We start from the raw sequence: 23,931 nt of genomic DNA, 5'->3' as shown, positions 1-23,931 counted from the left end.
TGCGCACTGCAATTAATGCGGTGTTTTTTTCAACCGGCGATCCCCCGATCAGAGCTCCTGCACAGTTATGATACATGGGTGGATTGCCCAAACCTGATCAAGGGCAGTTCTGGTGATGTATGTATAAATACACCTATCATAGAGATGGTGCTTTTACCTTATTGAAGGGCCACTACACTTGTTAGACAAAGTGAACAGAGATCAACGGTGCACCATTTTCCATTCTCAAAAAAGTTTCATGAGTTGGTACAATGCTTATGGAGCTACTCGCAATACAATAGTTAGTGACAGGATATGAAAGTACGGGACGCAACACACTATTTATTGACAGGATATGACGGTACGGGACGCAACATAATAGCTAGTGACAGGATTTGACGGTACGGGACGCATCATAATAGCAAGTGACAAGATATGACGGTACGGGACGCAACATAATAGCAAGTGACAAGATATGATGGTACGGGACGCAACATAATAGCTAGTGACAGGATTTGACGGTACGGGACGCAACACAATAGCAAGTGACAGGATATGACGGTACGGGACGCAACACAATAGCAAGTGACAGGATATGACGGTACGGGACGCAACACAATAGCTAGTGATAGGATATGACGGTACGGGACGCAACACAATAACAAGTGACAGGATATGATGGTAGGTACGGGACGGAACACAATAACAAGTGACAGGATATGACGCTAGGTACGGGACTCAACACAATAGCAAGTGACAGGATATGACGGTACGGGACGCAACACATTAGCTAGTGACAAGATATGATGGTACGGGACGCAACACAATAGTTAGTGACAGGATGTGACGGTACGGGACGCAACACAATAGCAAGTGACAGGATATGATGGTAGGTACGGGACGCAACACAATAGCAAGTGACATGATATGACGGTACGGGACGCAACACATTAGCTAGTGACAAGATATGACGGTACGGGACGCAACACAATAGTTAGTGACAGGAAGTGACGGTACGGGACGCAACACAATAGCTAGTGACAGGATTTGACGGTACAAGACGCAACACAATAGCTAGTGACAGGATGTGATGGTACAAGACGGAACACAATAGTTAGTGACAGGATATGACGGTACAAGACGCAAAACAATAGCTAGTGACAGGATATGACGGTACAGGACGTAACACAATAGTTAGTGACAGGATATGATGGTACAAGACGCAACACAATAGTTAGTGACAAGATATGACGGTACGGGACGCAACATAATATTTATTGACAGTATAAGACGGAATACAAAAGTTAGTGACAATATATGACGGTACGGGACACAACACAATAGTAAGTGACAGGATATGACGGTACCGGACGCAACACAATAGCAAGTGACAGGATATGACGGTACAAGACGCAACACAATAGTTAGTGACAGGATTTAACGGTACAAGACGCAACACAATAGTTAGTGACAAGATATGACGGTACGGGACTCAACACAATATTTAATGACAGGATATGATGGTACAAGACGCATCACAATAGCAAGTGACAGGATATGACGGTACAAGACGCAACACAATAGCTAGTGACAAGATATGACGGTACGGGACGCAACACAATAGTTAGTGACACGATATTATGGTACAAGACGCAACACAATAGTAAGTGACAGGATATGACGGTACGGGACTCAACACAATAGTTAGTGACAGGATATGACGGTACATGACGCAACACAATAGCTAGTGACAAGATATGACGGTACGGGACGCAACACAATAGCTAGTGACAGGATGTGACGGTACGGGACGCAACACAATAGCTAGTGACAAGATATGACGGTACGGGACGCAACACAATAGTTAGTGACAAGATATGACGGTACGGACGCAACACAATAGCTAGTGACAGGATTTGACGGTACGGGACGTAACACAATAGTTAGTGACAGGATTTGACGGTACGGGACGCAACACAATAGTTAGTGACAGGATATGACGGTACGGGACGCAACATAATAGCAATTGACAGGATAACACGGTACGGGACGCAACACAATAGCAAGTGACAGGATATGACGTTACGGGACGCAACACAATAGCAAGTGACAGGATATGACGGTACGGGACGCAACACAATAACAAGTGACAGAATATGACGGTACAGGACGCAACACAATATCAAGTGACAGGATATGACGGTACGGGACGCAACACAATAGCAAGTGACAGGATATGACGGTACGGGACGCAACATAATATTTATTGACAGTATAAGACGGAACACAATAGTTAGTGACAAGATATGACGGTACGGGACACAACACAATAGTTAGTTACAGGGTATGACGGTACGGGACGCAACACAATAGCAAGTGACAGAATATGACGGTACGAGGCGCAACATAATAGTTAGTGACAGGATTTAACGGTACAAGACGCAACACAATAGTTAGTGACATGATGTGACGGTACGGGAAGCAACACAATAGTAGGTGACAGGATGTGACGGTACGGGGCGCAATATAATAGTTAGTGACAGGATGTGACGGTACGGGGCGCAACACAATAGTTAGTGACAGGATGTGACGGTACGGGGCGCAATACAATAGCTAGTGACAGGATGTGACGGTACGGGACGCAACACAATAGTTAGTGACAGGATTTGACGGTACGTGACCCAACACAATATTTAGTGACAGGATGTGACGGTACGGGACTCAGTACAATAGCTAGTGACAAGATTTGGCGGTACGGGGCGCAACACAATAGTTACTGACAGGATGTGACGGTACGGGGCGCAACATAATAGTAAGTGACAGGATATGACGGTACGAGACTCAACACATTATTTACTGACAGGCTAGTGACAGTATTTGACGGTACGGGGCGCAACACAATAGTTAATGACAGGATGTGACGGTACGGGACGCAACATAATAGCTAGTGACAGGATATGATGGTACGGGACGTGGCATACGCAACATATAACTACGCTATTGTTTTCATCACAATTACAAAATGTTTTATGTGTAGGAGAGTATTTGTTACCTTTATTTTACATGTACGCGATGTATTTAATTCATGAAGTGTTATCAAAGCAGATTATAAAATTATCCTCAACTCGTTTTTCTTGCGCACTGCAATTAATGCGGTGTTTTTTCAACCGGCGATCCCCCGATCAGAGCTCCTGCATTGATCCGTTGATATGTTGTGCACATGGCCATTAAAGTATTGAATCCATCTTCGTGGTAAACGGAAGAAGAATTGGTATAGATTAAATAACTTTTGTGACACTTAGATAATATGTAAATTATATGACCTTCATTATAGTTTTAAATGACGGAAATAAGCTATATTTAAGATATGTATGAGACTATGACTTAAACTTACGTATTTACCATTTTTATCCAAATTCAATTCTGAGTTAACGGTTTAATATATTTTGAACAATTTTGAAGGATTTTTGGAACTAAATGGTGCCTTGTTTGGGATCGTGGTTATTCTAGGTTTATTAGTACCGTATATATTGTTATTTTATGAAGACCTTAACCTTCAAACTCTACGGAAAGTTTCATGAAGATTCGACTCGAGAATATAAAGCGGCAATCTACAAATTTCACAAATTGACTTAGTTATTGACCTGACATAACGGACGATCTATTATGAACAATCTTTAGAAAAAATGGCATTGATAGAGCCACTTTGGCAATTGAGTTGCAAAGATTAGGTGAAATAGTTATCCAAAAGGCTGTTCACAATGTCTTAATCAAAGCGCTTAAAGAATACAAAGGCTACGTTTTGTGAGTAAAATAATGTTAAAGTAAAACAAATTAACATAAATATCTTAAGAAAGTATATGCATGCTCATAAATGCCTTCGCAGTCTTTAATAATACTCTCTGATGATTAACCTTTCATAAAAAGAAAACAATTGAAAATAACAACAAAAATATAAATTTCGCATTGTTTAATATAAGCATTTAATAAGAAAATATCGGTATAAATAAAAAAGTATATACTTAAGGCGGTTGTCATGACGGGTAACACGACTCCTTGTTTTGGCAACATCGGGTATGGGCATATGCTTGAAAACGATGAGATATTGCTGTTGAAAGATATACGTCATTTCATTTTTAAGTGTTAGAAAACATTTTAATGTTTTCAAGTTCACGGAATCCTTTTGTAAAAACTATCAAAAGAAATTTTAGAAAAAAATGGACATGAATTGATTAACTATATATATTTCTAAAATCACAAACCAACGTAACAATACAGCAGGAAAAAAATCATGTAAACCACTGGAGATCGCAAACAAAACTATAGCAATTATCCGTATATGATTGAATATTAAAAATCAAATATAATGAAGGCTTGTATTTCCAAGCTTTTCATTCATTAGCGTTGTCTCATCTCAGTATGTTGTAAGTGTGTGCTCCGCCCAGAGCGAAAACTATTTCACCTTGTGAACACCAAAAGTGAATATTTAATTCGTCATATATAACTTTTTGTGATCAGTCGGTAAGTTATATTGCGTTCTTACACTGACACAAACAATTATCCTGTATGTATTTTTTTATTTTATGAATATTTCCTTTCATATTATTTGGTGTAGAATAACTGACTAAGTGCTTTGTTACGGGTGGTTGAACTGCTTATTGTCTTCGGAAAGATACATCGTACATGATATGGACTCATAAATACAATCTCACATCATTCCCTGCAAATATTTCATGACGAAGGTGACATTTGTTTAATATGTTAAATAACACTACCTATTCTTGTCATCTACCTCTCTCAACGTAACATACGTAAGCTGTTTTTATCTTTAACTTTAACTTTTAAACTTTAACGCTTTATTATGAATAGAATGCTCTGAAATCGAATCAAACGTAGACAGGTTGCTATTATTTGCCAACTCAAACCTGTTAGAAATAAATTCAAATATTTGAAATGCACTGAAAGTATCTGTGAAGAACTTTTGAAAGCATTTTCAGAAATAATTGCCATCTATTGACTTTGACTTTTCAAACAAAGTCAGCAATGCCGCAGGAAACAATCTACGAAATCCGCTTCAGACAGCAAACAAATAATGTTTTGTAATGTGTCTGGTTAACGCAGTATATTTCACATATTTGTGTATTCGAGTGATGATCCAGTTCATAGACAAAGTTTTTTTTATATACATACTGAATAAAGTAGACATAAAAAACTAATGTATGCACAGTACACATGTATGTATGTATGTACGGATGTATGTATTATGGTTGCTAAAATTGAACCTCGAAACAAAATAAAAGATGCAATTTTGAAACATTTTACTATTTGGTCCTTCAAATAAACTTTTGCGTAGTTCCGTAAACTTACTTTGGTGACTTAAACAGTTTGAAAACAAATTTTGTAACCCTTACTTATTTACCTTTTTTTATATATATATTTCCAGAGACAATGCGAACGATAGTAAATTCCCCATCCTTTTGACAAATGTTTTTGCCATTAAGCAAGTTTAATTTGACTCGTAAATAACAGAATGTAATAACACTTCTCTTTGTATCATCAGTAAATCACAGTCCAAAAATGGGTGAACATGCAACGGTGGAATTTTTTCTTATATTTCAGCACGTATAATGAACAGTTGGAACTTACTGAAGTATATTTGACCGAGCAATATTTTCGGAAACCGTTGAGTGCTGCACGCTATTTTTTAGTTTTAATTGATTAAAATGTATTGTTTTAAGTGTAGCGCATGAATATGGTTTGAAAGTTGTTATCGTTGTATTATTTATTGTGCAAACAATACGGATTAACGATGTCTTGGTCAATATTTGAAGGACGCAAACTAGTATGGTGATTCCCCTACGGTTAAATAACAAACCCAAACTAGTGTTTGAAAATCGGACTCCATTTCCTATCAATAATAAAATCGAATCGAACGAAGTATTTCGATTTACTATTGGACAATAATCGAAAGTTCATAATATAATTTAAGAATACATTTTTATACATAGTATAATCATGATCATATATATGGTTGAACCTGGAATCAGTTCGTGTGATGCTATAGTCATGCTTTTTTCAACAGTAAGTAAGTATTCATTGCCCTTTTCTGTCTTTAATAACTTAACGAAAAACATAACAACACAACATATTCTTAATACATCGATTACAAAATGATGCACACCGCATCATGTTATACTGAATATTTCATTTAAATATCTCAATTTCATAAAACTTTCACAAAAAAAAGAGTAAATTTGTTAATAACAAACGATACCAAAAACAGTTTTCAAAAACAGAATACATCGAACCGGGATCCCCGGTATTTGCAGGTAAGACTGGACCAGTACATAGAGACAGATTATTGAGGTTTTATAAAATATATAAACAATAAAAAACAATTTGTAATTTTGGGAGAGTTTGTAAGTTTTTAAGCAAAAGTGTTCTCATACGCATTTGTGTAAGAGAGTGACCCCCCTTGTTAAAATGAACTCAACGAGAATTTACCGGAAAGAAAAATTAACATTTACTCTACTTTTACCGCGTAACAAAAAATACGTAGTTACCGGAAGAAACATTAGCGACATCGATTTTGGACAACCACTATCAATTGTCGCCGACATAGCATTGTCAGCGACGATTTATCGATTGTACTCGATAATCATTTCATCACTAACCCAAACAGTTCGCTTCGCCAAATCTGGTCACACGACCATGCGTAGCAGCTCGTTGGTTAAAGGTCTAGTAGCGGATCCGTGGTAACACATGTGACTGTCAATCCAGGGGCCGTAGGTTCGATTGTCCGCCATATCACTAAAATAATTACTAATCGTCTTCCGGGCGGGACGTTAACGAGAGCTCCCGGACGTGTGACAATGCTTTACACTGGTGCACGCTAAAGAGCCATGGAAGCTCTAACAAGGGTAACATTCTGTCTGCGCAGTTGTTGTTGTTGTTGTTGAGTTTTTAAAGGTCTGCCCGTGCCCTACAGTGGCTGCATTATGGCTTGATCCCGTCACATCCCTAGTGTGACTGAAACATATTTTTGATGCCAAATGGGGAGTTTTATTTCCACCGTTTTGTGGGATATATAAAAATGAGTAATTTTGAACCCCAAATGCCGCGGGCCCTACGATGAATGACATCTAGAGTGGTCCCACAGCTCTGACTATTGGATATGGTTTTATTTCTTTTGGCATTAACTTGTTGTAATTTGTTGTAATTCTGTCTGCGCACTATGTTTCAAAACCTTATATGGCTAACAATCTTATCGGAGCACTCGTCGAATGTGCCTTGCCCGAGTGCGAGTATAAATAAACTTACACACCAAAACTATCAGGTCATTCTTGGTAGCGCGTTACAAGTGAAACACTCCAAAAGACAACTGTAAAGACTTATTCATGAAGAAATTACTTAATTGATTCTAACCGACTTACTGTTAGCCACTCCCAAATTGCATCAGCTTTCAAATGTCAATCACTGCATAGCGCGACAAGGCGATAGCGAATTGGCAGATTACTACGGGATATTCAGGTAGCGAAGAATTGCTCTTTCATTCCACATTTGTTATAAATAACAACGGATTTCCCCCTAACATTTAATGTGGATTACTTCTAGCATATTTTTCTTGTTCCCTCTTTGAAACGTTTTCTGTATATTTGACAATAGACTTGTGTAAAACTTCGGTTGTGTATTTTTCTTTCACAACACATTGCATGTTACATTGTTTAACTTCATTCAGTAAAAAGATAAATGTTTCGTTTTGTTTGAAACCACCCTTGAGTTTGTATCAGAATAAAATTACCCCCTGGATATAGTTACGTCTTTTGAATAAGCGTTGACACTGACATTGCGCAGTTACACCAAATTACTTAATTATTAAGAGTAGTTTGAGCAATAAGTAACGATTCGTCACAAATAAGAAACTAAACATTTTAAAAATCTAGCCCTCCTAAATAGTTGAAAAAGAAGGGCAAACACTAACTTTGTGTAAAGCAGAGAATAACCTTTTAACGAGAGGAAAGAGAATACTACCAAGTAAAGAAGGAGTGGGAAGAAAGAAGTCCAGTCTCGGTTGATTTAGCATTCGTTGAACGAAACTTCTTTTCCAAATCATTTGTTACCAATCAATTGACAAAGTAGCAAAGTCGAAAATTGTAACATGTAGCTCAAACAAGCTAGCACCGGCACTTTATACTATTTTACTGAACTCTTATCGACTTAAGAAACAAAAAGGACATGTATTATCAGTGAATTGTAATGTCTTAATATTTTACTTCAGTCTGGTTTAAAAAGAAGGCCCAATTTATTATTGAAATTATTTTCAAACTTATTACATGCCTTGTTACTGTGGAAATTTGGAGACCAAAATATCTGTTTAGATCGATCTGATTTCATTCTTTTAGGTAGAAAAAAGATATGTTTTCTAGAGATATTGAATATAAAAAGGACCAATGGTTGAACATTCATGTAGGAACTGTTAGATCAATTAACAATCAATTCCAATATGAATTTATATAAAGAAAACAAAAATCAGAGCAGTTCAGGTTTCGTACTACCGCAAAACGGATCGAATAAAAATGGCTTTGATAACAAGAAATTCGAAAATATTTTCTCGTATAATTCTAAAAACAAAAATACTATTTCATTTAATAAATGTGTTACATGCTACAACAAGTAATGAGCTATTCAAACGGGTTCCAGGTGTCAAATACAGCAGCTTTTACCAGGAGACACTCGCGAATTCCCCGGTTCACTGCAGCGCCGGATGTCGGTTGTCAGACGGCTGTCTTCTTGTCTGGTACAACAGACAGACGCACCAGTGTCGCCTCAGTGACGTCCAGCAGTATGATATGGCTGGGAATCCATTGGGTGAACTTCAGGTGAGAATACTATTTGTTTCCTAGTCATATATTCAGAAATATACCTTTAACCAATTGTTCAATTTACACTGGCCGACTGTTCTAATTGGTCAGCTAACATATTTTTGTTAAAAGTAATAATGAAAAATAATGATATTGCAGATATTAATAAATGTACGTTCAAGCAATGTCAGTGCAACATATTACAGACGTTACGTGATAAGATTATTGAACTTATGATTAGTGAATCAGTGAAAAGGCAACTCCTACCAAAAATTCCCTTAGATCATAATATAACTTGAATTGAAACAAATTAAAGGATGTTTGGAAATGGTAAAAAGCTTGGTGCATTTAAAAGATGAACATCTCTTCAAATAGATAATATAATTTTACATTTTTTGATCGGTGGTTGTCATCTAATCTTCTTGAAATACATGTATATATTGAGGCTTTAACAGACACGCATTTCAAGCAATGTCGGTCTAAAGATAATTTGTGGAACGTTTTATTGAGGTGCCATTCACAAATAGTATTTTAAGGGTTTATTTTGTATTCGATTTTAAATTGAAAGGGATTAATTTAACCCTTACTGTATGTAATAAGATTAAATTTGACGCCGTTTTTGTTCAAACTGCTCAGAACTTATGGCAAAACGAACTGTTTGTAGCTCTAAGATATTATATCTGAAGAACATATTTCACATATCAGAGCAAATATAACATGATTTGAACGTAAATCCTATTTGCTACAGAAATGTTCGTAACTAGGTAAATTTAGAGAAAATACGCCAATTAATCATGTTACACACTGTCTGCTTTTTTAGTCATTTCGTTCGATTTGATATCCTATATACATCTGTAAATATATTGGTGTTTTTGAAACTGACCAATTAGAACGTGTTTATGTGTATACTAATTTTTGACCCGATGAGTAATTTCGTAATTGTTAAATGTAAGGGAGATTTAAAGAAATCGGTAATTCTGTAAACTCGTGTTTCGATGGCCGTTATTAGGCAGTTATACCTTTTATTGAGAATCTAGTATAGCCATTGTTTCGACTTCATGTAAAATTTATAGAGTTCCCCGGACTGGACCACATACATAAACGGGAAGGACGACTGTACACCCTCCTCCTGCTTGAACGGCGGCACTTGCACAGACGCTATCGGTAGCTTTAAGTGTGCATGCCCAACCGGCTACATGGGCCACAGGTGTGACGTGGACATCGACCACTGTGCGTCCAATCCTTGCCTGAATGGTGGTGTTTGTGTGGACGGACTGTTGTCATACTCGTGTCTATGTCCTAGCAGTTACAATGTCGGACCCCGCTGTCAGTGCCCTTCTACATGGGAGCTGGTGCAGTCAACTTGTTACCGCATTTACACAAACACCAACAATGGGTTCGTCGCATACAGGGATTACTCATACGCAGCACAGTTTTGCACTAATTTTGGTAGCGGTGCTCATCTGGGATCAGTAAAGAACGAGTCTGACCTAAACAACCTCGTGGCTTACACTGGATCCAGTAGTACGTTTCCCGTCTACCTGTCGGGACGATACAGTAGCAGCAATGGCGTGTTTGAGTGGCACGACGGAAGTGCGGTTGATTTTAACTGGGCGCTCGGGCAACCGGGGATAACGGATGCTTGTATGGCGTACATGTCTCCGCTTTCCTATCGGTTTAATGGAGAGAGTTGTTTAAACATCCATAAGTTTCTCTGCCAGAAGGATAATTAAGTATTTAATATGTTCCAATGCGTGTATGCGTGCTTACATATGCAGTTGCAGGCATTATACTATACAATCATTTTTCAAGTAGTGTTTCATATGTAATTTATTGACCTTTAGGCGCCTTGTTGCTTTATATGACGTAAGAATAACTTATAGTTTATGAAGATGAATTCACTACCTAAACTTGTATACAATGTTTCCATTATGTTGAAATTAATGATTGCACACTCTGATTTCAAACATACCTAATTATTGATAATATTGCAAATATAACTCCAATTACTTATTAAATAGAGATTATAAAATACACGTTACAAATAAGACAACAATGGACAGTTCCGGAGGCCATAGTGAAGCTTTATTACGGTCATTTTAGGGAATCAGAATATTGGTTCAACATGGTCAACGGTATGCGTCGGTCAGGGAATCGGCACATTGAAACACCAGAAATTGTTCAGAACTTTGTTTAAGTAAGCAAATTTGTTAACGGCATCGTTTATAACTTGTAAACATGAAATAGTTGATTATGTGCTCATCTATCCAAATATACACAAGTTCAGCTAAAACAGTTGTCTCAAAATGTGTAAGAAGTACTGCAGATCGCAAACGCGCACATTAAACAGTCAGAGTAATTACGTTTCGGAAGTAACCATAACAACGTGTCAACAAAGTTCTGAACAATCGGCCCAATGTCGTCAATTAAACGGGTGGTTACGTGATATCCGTTGCATTATCAACCGTTTCCCAATTGCAGATGTTCTTAGTAAGTTTCCTGTAATTTGAGATCCATGGTTGATAAAGTACCCAAGATACTAGATATATTCTTAATGTAATTTCTATTAAAAAGTGACCAACGTTTCGTATTGAGTGTATAATTTAGATACTTATTTTGATAAAAACTGAAAACAAAATTAAGTTTAAAAGTTTTCAACAAACAGTGCTGGTCGCTTTAAGGGAAAAGATGATAATTTACCAATAAAAATAAATAACCATTTGGTCAAGCATAACTTTGTACCTGTTAAAGTTTTCATCGTATATACTCTTAGTGAATTGCTTAAACATTCAATATAGGTACTAGCCCAAATGTCCGTATTACAAACTGTGTTATATGATTTTGGTTAAAAAAGGAGTGATATGGGAATATTATCACATACCGCAGGGATTGTTTTGAGAATTAAATAAGAAAAGATTCGCTTTCGACCGTTAAGAAACCATTTTTGAAGGATTTTTTTTTAATTGATACATCTACATGTATATATTCATTTTAGCCTTCATTTTTTATTTCGCTTTTCGTGTTCTAACCTTTGAAAGAAACTAAAACACAATGCTTATCAAGTGTGTATGTTTTGGCCTGCTGGTTTCAATTTTCGTTTTGTGAAACAATTTATGATATTTTTTGCTCTCAAAAAGGAAACTAAAATAATAAATCTTGTTTGGAATTGTTACGCGTGCCTTCATTATGTGACTTTTAAAATATTTTATTATATGACATATAAATGCACAATCCCTCATTGATCCGTAGCACTATCTGCTACGCAATATATATGCTATTTTTTATGACTTTGCGGTTTTTCCTACTCATATTCATGGTCTATAAATAACGCCTAATTCATATGAGATGCACGTATTACAGACAGACGTTAGCGCAGTCGAAGCTGGGATACGTTTATTGACAATCCCAATATTCTGTTGCGACTGACGTTAATCAGGAAAAGAAGTCATCTAGAGAAGATTTGATATACACATTTTTTAAGTTTATCATGAATACTTACTGCTTGTGTTTTTTTCTTGAGTGTTCATAACAAACTTGGATACAAAAATAGTATTGTCATATACAAAAGAGTTGTTGACTAAGGGTCCATAGAATATGATCTAAGACTCGTTGGTAAAACACATATGACTTTCTACTAGTGAATATCAGATCATATTCATTTGCTTTGCAGTCAATAATTGTATTATACTGTTCATTTATTAAACGTTTAAATAAGGGTTTTATATGATATCATTGCCAATTAATCATAAAAATGCATTCATAAAAAGGTTCATAAAATGCTTTATATGAATTATTACCAGTATCCATTGTATATGCTATTTGCTATGTCATTTAATAGTTAAAATTCCAGAGGACAACGTTTAAATGTAATTATACCCTAAAACCACCCTTATTTATAAAAAAATAATACTGTTGCCTTTGTTAAAATAAATATGAATATATAAATATTGACCATTCTCACCAACTTTTATGTTAATGGAAATAATATTGATTAGCATGTATGCTGCCCATCTGACATGTCTCATGTGCGTTGGTATACTTGTTTGTACGACTACCCATTTAAAGGGCTTAAGTCAAATAAATGGTCTGTTTTGTTCTGTTCTGATTTATTACCCACTCACAAACGGAATTATTGGCTTCCCACTTTTAGGTTTGTTGACAGGTTTCAAATCTCCTGTAGTAACAAACCAAACCCAGACCTGTCCAAATACAGACGGTACAATGGGGAGTTGATGTTTCAGATGATAGACTCTCTGTTAATGAAAAAACCCATAAAACTTTCAACAGTGCATATCATGGTAAACTTAAGATTAATGACTCTGCCTCTAAGAAGTATGTTCTTTTTTGCAAGAGAAATTCAAATGTATCTCTTTTCATTATGTAGGCAAACATGTTAAGCTGTATGAGGAGGTTAAGTATCAGGGTCTATGCCGGAGGGCAGCAAAAGCCATTGTTAGCTTCGAAATAGTATCTTAAGTACTAAGTTTGGTAATACCGGTGCCTGCCGTATCCTGAATACGGTCAATGTCATTGCTCCGAGTATACAAGGTATGCACAAGTAAGGTTACAAAGTTAAGCGTGTCCTTATGGCTATCAATGAGAATAGTATGATGCAATTTAGGACTTCCAAAAACTAGGGTGAACATGTCACCTGTCAGTTTCATATTGTTCCGCTTGTGTATCACGTATAGACAAAATCAGTGATAAATGGTAAATGGAATGAAGCGGCCAGCAGAGTAATACCCCATGAAATAAACATAGCCAATTACACTACTGGGTCATGCCGCCGTAAACAGAACACAACAGCACATAGTAGGGCAAACTAGGGACCTAGGCACTATGGTAACTCGCCAAGGCATTAATTTAATAAAAGTCAGTTCTAAAAGGTATGTTGACTGGCAATACAAAGTCCAACTTGCGAATTGGGTTTTAAATGGTGCAGCCTTACTGTATAGCCGAATTAAAAAAAACGACCATAACAAACACAATGGCGACATTAAAGTCCCAAATGGCAAAACAGCCATGGGAACTACAATTTTGAGTTTCAAAGGCTACTGTGACTAATGTTAATGCTCCCGGGAAGTATGTTACGGAAATGCCGAACAAGCAAATAACTACATGCCCAGGTGTGTTAAAGTAAAATATACACAGTTTATCACTACAACACAAAAATGCGAGGCAGTCAATTGGTCGTACGTAACTATCAATCCAAAATCTATGACATTGCTAGAAACTATGTTGGCCGCATTCACGGAGAGTCCATACACTAAATGTGGGATATGCCGACCCTCATGTTAAACCATAAGACTCAACTGTGAGCATTGCTATGATTTTGAAAGTTGTATAGGTGTACGGCAAGGGGAATGCAACTCGCCATTTTCATTCTCCATGTACGTCGATTACCTAATTCGGTTTTACGTTTACAAGGTGCTAAAAGAATTTGGTACAGCCATGGTAATACAAACCCTGCTTATATACTCTGTATTTACTAAGTCGACAGAAGAATACCAACTAAGTTTATTTATACTTAGTGAGTATTGTAACAGATACAACATTAAAGGTCAATAAAGACAATCTAAAATCTGGGACGCCTGCAAAAGGATGACCATAGAACGCTTCTATACGCTTTATACTAAAATGTGTTTAGTGTCAGCGCAACAACACAATACAATTGTGTTTATGCCGAGACTGGTAGGCTTGATTTTCATTCATATGGTATCATTCATATGATACGGTTTTGGTCACATATCTGAACGCGGTATATGATATAATGCTACAATATATTGAAACACGTTCAAATTGGACAAAGCATATCAAGAAAATCTTAACAGACAAATGACTATAATCTTCGGCTAAACAAATGTGACAATAACATCCTTCTGTTTTTGGCTCTTTAAAGACAACGTGTCAGAGAAAAAATAATTCAACACCTTTTAAGTAGGACAAATGACTCTCCATGGTCGATTTGTAACAGGACTTAAATCAATTTTAAATGTCTATCTTATTTGAAATGCATTCATATTCCAGCTGTACTAGCTCAAGCAACCGGCTCCAGGGTTCTCTTACACATCTTAAATAGAAAAAAATCACTGATAAAAAGCAGTCGTAAATTGTCTAGAACTACTGCTTCAAGCGCTCTAAGACTAAACATCACTTGCACTGCAATACCAAACTAAAAGGAAAAATATACATGAGACATGGTTAAAAAGATGTATACAACAAATGTTCCGTGTATATAGATACCAGAGCCCGAGATTTGTCAATTTTGAAATAAATGTTTTCCCGTCTGATAGTCGAATGACCAAGCATTTGCCTAATACAGTATTCCCCTTATTACCCTTATCACAGACATGATAATTACATAAATACCTAGTTATTATCATCAACGACCCTCTATGTAAAAGCTGTCAGAAAAGAAGCATACTACATAACGCATCTTTCTGTGTATATAAAGCTTCTCAATGCCCAACTTTAAGTGCTTATTTTTTAACCTGTCATATCAACAAAGTGAATATTTCATAGTCTTGGTATAAGTGACGCCCATTCTGTTTAGTTTAACATATTTGCAAATTTAAATGTGCCTAAAAAGAATATAATTTGATATGTTTTCAAGTTAACAATACATTTTCTGTTCTCTTCTCATCTCTTAATCCTCAAGTTTCCAATACATTATCGTTAAACTCCATAAATACGCTTGCATTTTATTTCAGTTATTCATTCAGTTTTCTGTCTACTTTACAAGCCCTATTCTCTGTCAGAACGCCATGTTTATATGCACCGAAAACAAAATATCAATTTGTACCTATAGTATTGTGTTTAGTGTGTTTAAAACGAAACACTTTTTGTTCCGTTCTATATCGCTTAGTTTATACAGTCGTCTGAAAAACAAGTGAAAACTTATGTTAATTTTTTAAAATAAAGTTCATAATACTTTTTTTAAAGAACAATTTCAGGAGTTAGTTGTAAGCTATGTGTTACTGGCAATTGCAAAAAGGTATTTCATTTTATAAATTACAAAGAACTCAGAAGTAATAAAGAGAAAACATTGACGACTCAACCTTATAATTTGATCAAAATTAATGAAAAAACAAAATCTGCATAAATTGACATTCTTGAAGTATAAATTCCTAACCAATAACAGCATAAAATGGTTAAGAGTTCCATCTATAAATCAGTTTTAGATTGTGCCATGTTCCTCTCACATAGCATTATAGCGACGTCGGCGGCGGCGTGTGTAGACATCAAATATCGGCCAAATGTAAATAAACAGATATGTATATGAAAGCAAAAACACATGTTGCCATAGCAAGTCAATGCGTATAGAATTAGCATGAACTAAACACTGGCGTAAATATTTTGATTATGCCTAATGACCAACTGATGAAACCCATGGAAGGGAATAAAAGCAAAACTTACATCTTGCTATCTGACTTGTTCATCTCGCCTTGTTACTTTTGCATCTTGCGTTATTGCAACCATAAATTGTTATTTGGGCAACTGTTATGCTTCGTGAAAGTTCCTTCTTGTATCTTGGTTGGTCTAAAGTGGCATTCAACGTTTGCCTATGCATAAATGTGCATGCGTATGTTTTCTGTTTTTCGGGTCAGTCATATATTAATTTATTCATTAATGTCAGTTAAATATTCTTGTTTTAGCTCACTTTTTACTCTAGCTAGCTTCATAGCTTACTTCCTGACTAACTTTCTTCCCTTGCTTTGTTTTCCAATAGTCAACATGAATGACGAATGTCAGCAAGCATCAGGACGAATACTGCATAGCCGAATATAGCAAGCATGATACAATATGTCATAACACGAGTGTTTCATAGTATTACACCAGGTGGTCTTGCGCTTATAATGTCGGTTATTATTATTTTCTAAAAAACAACAACGTTTTTATATACGGGATGGCAACCGGCTGCTTTATACTGAGTTATTTCCGGACCGAGAGATTCCGTATAACTTTCCGAACTTGCGCCAGCTGGTGTCAAACGACAGAGTTGTCTTACATTCTGTTTTGTGGCATGTTTCAAAGTGTTTGCTTACATGTGCTCTTCATTCATTCGGGGAATGTAAAGTTTCTTAGTGATTTGTATACTCCTAAAAATGTACCATGCAACAGTTAACAGATATCAGAAATTGGGTATTAACTTTGAAAATGAACTGAATAGATAAAGCATCAATCAACATGACCAATATAACTTTTATCGCTAAAGATGCTCAGATGACGAAAAAGGGATGCAATAAGGGAAGATGTAAGTCCGTAAGCAATATGCAATTTTTGCTTCAATACTCTTCCATATAAAGCGGCCTAGTATTGGCATTCACTTGCGTCGCTCTTGTTGTGTCAGTTAAACATGATTGACCTTTTATTTCATTTTAAAGGTCTGCCTTCATTAATGTTTTGTCAGGAAATACAAATGATCCATTAGAGCAATTGTGGTTATACGTGCATTTTCAATTAACGCATGCGCATCACGTGCAATTCTTGTAGTGTCTGTCAATTTATGCTTGGATATCATCATACGTATGAAGACTGCCAAGTAAACGATCGTCTTTATATTAGAACTTTGAAATCAGGTCAGGTTAGGTATAAGCTTAACTTCTTAAGGTTTGTTAAGTATTTAAATCAAACATTGACAAAATTGCACTTAAATGAATGTACATCCAAACGCATCATTTATAGCATAACAATAGAACATTGTTATACACGATTTATAAACTTCACATCCCAAATAATGTTATCCGGGTATAGATTTCCATAGATACACCGCAGCATTGCACTCGAAACTACCGTATATCAGTCTTTATTCTATACCCATCATAAATCCACACGCAATACGTATCGCAAAATACGGTTTTCTATACGCAACCCCACTGAAATACGGCTGTTCTGCTGATGACACGTCACAACAAGTATCTTTGTGCAGTGTTACAAATGACGTCATGAAACTAAATAGTACGTCATGAACATGACAGTTATTATTTCATTGCAAGGACGTAACGTAGCGTTAGAAGAGACTAGACTCTAAATGAGTGTCGATCAATATGTCGACGCTATTTTTAAAACTAACTGGGTATATACACTCCGTTGATTTTGAAATCTAAAAATACGCAAAAACTTATAAAAGATATGTTTCGTAGGCGATGCAATGTGATACATTAGTAAGTGAGAATCAATGAGCTTGTGTACAACGATATCAATTGTACGCATACGTTTTTGACAATTTTTACCATCTTTTGTCTAGTCACTTTTTAAGGACGTTTTTCTTTTATTAAAGTTCAAATAATCAAATGAGTTACTCAGTGATGAGTTTAAATGACAAAATATACCATAAACATGCAAAAAAGAAACACACAACCAATTAGGGGATGATATAAAGTAAAAGTTAGTTTATGAAACTTACAGGAAACTCAGTAGTTTCTCGTAACTACAGTATGTGTTTGTTTTCAATATAGGCGCATGAGCATACATCGTATATGTATGATGGGTGCTCATGGTCCTATGTCTTTATGCATTTGTTATCAGCTATGAAACTTTGAACTTATTATCACATTGTGCTTTACAGCTTTTATGCACAAAATTATTTACCAAACAAAACAAGCAACACTTTTACTAAAGGCAGTGAATAATTATTATTTATGAATTTAATGAAAACATGATAATTGGTATAGTATAAAAAATAACATTTGTTATGAGTTGTTGCACAACTCGTAGATTGCGGGAGTCCCGAATACATCGAGTATCGCCTTTATGAAAGACAAACGCACTAAACATGACACTTTAAAAAGGCAAATGTAAATAGAAGATGAATACAAATATTCTATTGTAAACACAATGCATATGAACGCGCAACATAACCTAGAAACAGTGAAACATTGGTCCTATAGCGAACACGACATTTCAATTATCAACTCTTTAGAATACATTCAAACGTTTGATGTTCTCGGAAAGCTTTTGTTAATCACACTCTGATTCAATTTTAGAAATAATGGACCTTAATTGATTATATACTTTTTTAATTCGCAAACGAACGAAATAATTTTTCACGAAGCAATCTTTTTAAACCACTTAATACTGCAAACAAAAATAATTGGTTATTTTCTGTGTAACATTTTAAGTATTCGCATATCGCTGAATGTTAAAATATCTGTTAAATATTTATAAAACAAACAAAATCAGCATAGTTTAGATATCGAAGTATTAAAGGGGATTAAAAGGAAAAAGGTTTTTAGCGAAGAGATTTTAGCATACTTTCCGGTACAATGTTTAAAATATTACTAATTCATTTAATAAATGTTGTACATGCTGCGAAAAATGAGGAGCTTTTCTGGAATGTTCGTGGTGTCCAATACAACAGCTATTACAGTGAGACAGACGCTAAATCCCCGGTTCACTGCAGCGCCGGATGTCGGTTGTCGGACGGCTGCCTACTTGTCTCGTACAACAGACAGACGCACCAGTGCCGCCTCAGTGACACTCCTCAGTATGATCTGACCGGGAATCAGTTGGCAGAACTGCAGGTGAGGGCGATACCTGATTCCTAGTTACATGTTTATTGCAAGAATATACTACAATGTGAAGGTTTTCAGAATGTGTTCGTCTTTATTTTATACCGATTTCTTGATGTTGCTTTCTATGAGACTTCTTAGTTTTGTCAAACATTCATTGAAAAATGTTGGGACGGTTTAAAAAAGTCGAAGTATCTTGGTGTTTCGATTGCCTTTCTTAAAGCTATACCTTTCATTTTATAAAATACAAAGTATTGTTTTGAAGACATACAATCGCTATAATAGCAAAGAAGACGAATTGTAGTGTGTGCTTTTGTCATTGTTGATCTTCTACTGAGACACATCACTAACACTTCTCATATTTGGGTAACTTAATAAGATCATAGTAAATCTTATTTTTTATATTGCTACAGTACAATACGGCCTCATTCCGTGATGCTTAAATGACTTCATGAAACAAAAAAGTAATTTAAATGACATAAATCATAAAATCATGTGCAATTAAGTTATCAAAACATTAAGGTTAGACGTCTGACAATTAAAGAGTATGAGTAGAATCAAGGAGCTGAAAAAACATCAAATATATCTTCCTAGACAAAACGGAGTACTTTTAACCCTATCGTTTTCTATTTGTAGAGTTCCCCGGACTGGACTACGTACGTCAACGTAAAGGACGACTGTACATCCTCTACCTGCTTGAACGGCGGCACGTGCATGGACGCCATCGGCAGCTTTATCTGCACATGCCCAACCGGCTACATGGGCTACAGGTGTGACGTAGATATCGACCACTGTGCGTCCAATCCCTGCTTGAATGGTGGTGTTTGTGTGGACGGACTGATGTCATTCACGTGTCAGTGTCCGAGCAGTTACAATGTCGGACCCCGCTGTCAGTGTCCTGCTACATGGGAGCTGGTGCAGTTAACTTGTTTCCGCGTTTACTCATACTACTCTAAAGGACTTGTTGCGTACTCTGATTACTTATCCGCAGCTCAGCATTGCACTAGTTTTGGTAGTGCTGCTCATCTGGGATCAGTAAAGAACGAGTCTGACCTGAACAACCTCAAGGCTTTCACTCAGTCCAGCAGTACGTTTCCCGTCTTTCTGTCGGCACGATACAGTAGCAGCAATGGCGTGTTTGAGTGGCACGACGGAAGTGCGGTAGATTTTAACTGGGCGACACAGGAACCGGGGATAATGGATTCCTGTATGGCGTACGTGTCTTCGCTTTCGTATCAGTTTTATGGAGAGAGTTGTTCTAACATCCATAAGTTTCTCTGCCAGATTGATATTTAATATGACTATATAGAGTGCGATTGCCAACGTAAGAAATTAAACCCTGGAAAACCCATACAAGAATGCAATTGAACATTGATAACCATACATGCAATCACAGAAGCCCAACATGTTACCACACCATGTGTATATTCCCGTAGAGTAAAACAACACCAAACAAGAGACACAACCCTACAAGACTGCTGCATTAAACACATTGTTTTAAACTAGTTGTCTTAAAATTTGAACAGATGATTATGTTTTCGGCAATTTATTAAAATGCTGATGACAATTGCAGAGAATGAGTCACATGGGTATACAACTACAAACAACATGTATATATTTTAAAGCATCCAACATACACTCAATTGTTTTAGAGTTTATGTTATGTACAACCATTGGTGACATAACATTCTGTTCTGCGTTGAAATGCCCTCAATTGTAGTCCATTGGAGTGACAATAATTGTTTAATGGACGTGAACAATATTTCAAACAATATTCACATATTCTTTCCCTAGACATAAACAATCTTCAAACGATACCAAAATAATATTGGGTCACAAGACGTCCAAAGTTCACATGACATTTAATACAGAAGCAGATATAACACTTTCCTTTTTTACCCTTCCATATGATACCTTAAGACAATAGTTCTTAATGTGATACATATTGCCTTAAAGCAAGTAACTCATAATATTCCATATATCTTGGACAAACAATATTTTTTTGCTCCCAGTATAAATAAAAGTATCTTGCTTGCTGTGTCATTTAATATACATGCTTGTCAAAGTGATTCAAATACATGTGTTTCTCTGTTGTATAAATTATATGCTTTCACGTGATTTAAAGAGAATCATCAGTGAAATAAAAACATATTTAGTTACAAATAGTTCGCTCTCACCACTAATTTAAAGATCAGAGCGCACAGGACACAGACGCAATTTCAAAACGTCTTTTCCGAAATGACGTTACGTTCAGATGCAATTTGACACGCGTTTTTGAAAACAACAACACCACAACAATAAACTGTCGTTTTATACCCTTATAGGGCAGGGACGTACACATGAGTTTACATTCCTGCGCAATGGCAAGAGCCTAAAACTCGCATTCAGAAATAAAAATGTGAAGACTTAGTGGGTGTATAATTGTATATGTAACTTTTACGGGCGTACAGTTCTAAAAGGCTAAAGGTACACCGAATATGGACTTTGAGAAATTAACATACATGTATATATAACCTCATTTCCTACCAATTTAGTGAACAGCAGAGGAAACATTCGTACTATACGGGCCTTTATTTGTTACAATGGTTATTTATTGCAAGAAAACGCTTTCTGTCCTGACTCGCAGAAAAAGGCATGAACTCAGTTCGATTAAACGTTTAAGTTTTACAAAACTCTCTGATAAATAAAACTGTCTGAGCGAGATTCCAGTCGAAACATTGCGCTCATAAAACAAAGAATTTGTCGGTTGAAAACTGTTCTGAAAAATTTCCAAATGTACGGGAAGCTTTTGCAAATTAAATAATTTAGCCTTTTCAGAAATCATAGCATTTATTGATTAATTATATTTGTTTTGAAAATCAAAATTGGATTGATTTATAATTCAGGAACCGATCTGCCTAAACCACTGTAAACTGCAAACGTGAACTTCTTTTGTTAACGAAGTTAATGCATATGGCGTATTTATTGCATTCAAATCAGTTTCAATATTTACATAAACAGATCGGAGGAGTTTAGACTTTATAGGTATCGTGGCACTTGGAACAGTGAGTCGCAATGGCTTGTACCATAATATACTTGAAAACGATTTCTGGTATGATTTTAAAAACAACACTTCTGCTTATATCAATACAGTTGGTACAAGCAACAACGTATATGGAGCTATTCAAAAACATTCCAAGTTTCAAATACAGCAGCTATTACCAGGAGGCAGACGCTGAATCATCGGTCCAATGCAGCGCAAGATGTCGGTTGTCAGACGGCTGTCTTCTTGTCTCGTACAACCGCCAAACACGCAAGTGTCGCCTCAGTGACGTCAAGCAGTATGATCTGACTGGGAATCAATTGGCCGAACTTCAGGTGAGAGCATGTTAGTGTCATTGCCATGAATATCATTTTTTTGCCACGCGGTGTTGGGGATTGTGATTTTTCTAACATAAGACAACGTATGATTCCTTACTGGAGGAACTAAACATAAACAGGTGCGGGCAAGGGGAAACCATTTGTTTTTATAATAGTTTATTGAATGTTAATTATGAACAATTAGTTTGTCTCTCTTTTCTTCGTGTATGTTCAAGGAAACAGGATGTATTCATCATGTATAACTCTTTAGTCTTAAGGTTGTAATTTGAGACAAATACTAAACTCTTTTTGCTTTGTTTGATGCCATATGATATCACAAGTAAGTATCCTTGCCGTTCTAACATGCTACCCAATTATGTATTGATACCAGCTTATAGCTATTACTAATCCGGTGTGTTAAGTTGCGGACATCATGTTTGTTCTTCTGTTGGGACAAAACACTTTGACCTTTTGTGTGACAAGAATGCACCAAGATTTTGGCAACTGGGCTTGTTCCTTAGGTTTGCTTACATGTTCATTCATGTTGTAGATTTCCCTGGACTGGAACACGTACGTGAATATAAATGATGACTGTACGCCCTCCTCCTGCTTGAATGGCGGTACGTGCACGGACGCCATCGGTAGCTTCAACTGCGCCTGCAACACCAGCTACAAGGGCCCCCGATGTGACGAGGACATTGACGAATGTGACTCAAATCCCTGCTTGAACGGTGGTATATGCACGAACGCATTCATCAGCTTCATCTGCGCCTGCCCAGCCGGCTACATCGGCCTACGGTGTGACGTGCACATCGGCTTTTAGTTGTTCAGTCACTGCTTGAAAGGTGGCAAGTGCACGAATGTTATCGGCAGCTTCACCTGCGCTTTCCTCAACAGCTACCATGGCCCAAGGGGTGACTTGGAAGTCTACGACGATTAATATTATTAGTACTTATTAATTTCATTAATCTTTCATAAAAGTGTCAATCTTGGCTAAAATATACCAGTTTTCCTATAAACGAAATCACGACTGTACCCAGACCCCGTTTAAAATCGAGACCGAGCACCTGCAGTATTAGCATTACGGGATAGTATCGATAGTATTGACAGCTGCGTTTTAATTTGTTTTATCACTATCACGTTACTTACAGAGTCTTAAGTCGATGACAGCAAGTACATAATTTTAATATATATTAACGATAAGCAAAATATAAATTCGGCACTGGATTATTGCAAATGTA

At 36.4% G+C, this 23,931-nt stretch overlaps 1 protein-coding gene across 1 annotated transcript; it reads left to right on the top strand.

Moving 5' to 3' along the window:
* The first annotated feature begins 8,429 nt into the window (after positions 1-8,429).
* LOC128226244 (neurogenic locus notch homolog protein 1-like) lies at positions 8,430-23,513 on the top strand. Its single transcript, XM_052936129.1, has 7 exons — positions 8,430-8,445; positions 8,680-8,858; positions 9,914-10,491; positions 19,201-19,363; positions 19,988-20,512; positions 22,484-22,708; positions 23,241-23,513. Exons 1-7 carry the CDS (start codon positions 8,430-8,432, stop codon positions 23,511-23,513), a joined length of 1,959 nt encoding a protein of 652 aa, XP_052792089.1.
* The last annotated feature ends 418 nt before the right edge of the window (positions 23,514-23,931 follow it).

The sequence above is a fragment of the Mya arenaria genome, chromosome 3 (assembly GCF_026914265.1).
Source record: "Mya arenaria isolate MELC-2E11 chromosome 3, ASM2691426v1".
Taxonomy (NCBI): Eukaryota; Metazoa; Mollusca; class Bivalvia; order Myida; family Myidae; genus Mya; species Mya arenaria.
The sequence above is the reverse complement of the archived record's forward strand: the minus strand, read 5'-3'. Positions and strand labels throughout refer to the sequence as shown.

Bases quoted from the DNA above. Each gene is read 5' to 3' on its own strand.
- LOC128226244 (XM_052936129.1), top strand. The intron at 19,364-19,987 runs GTGAGGGCGATA...TTCTATTTGTAG, and splicing joins ATCAGTTGGCAGAACTGCAG to AGTTCCCCGGACTGGACTAC. The intron at 22,709-23,240 runs GTGAGAGCATGT...TTCATGTTGTAG, and splicing joins ATCAATTGGCCGAACTTCAG to ATTTCCCTGGACTGGAACAC.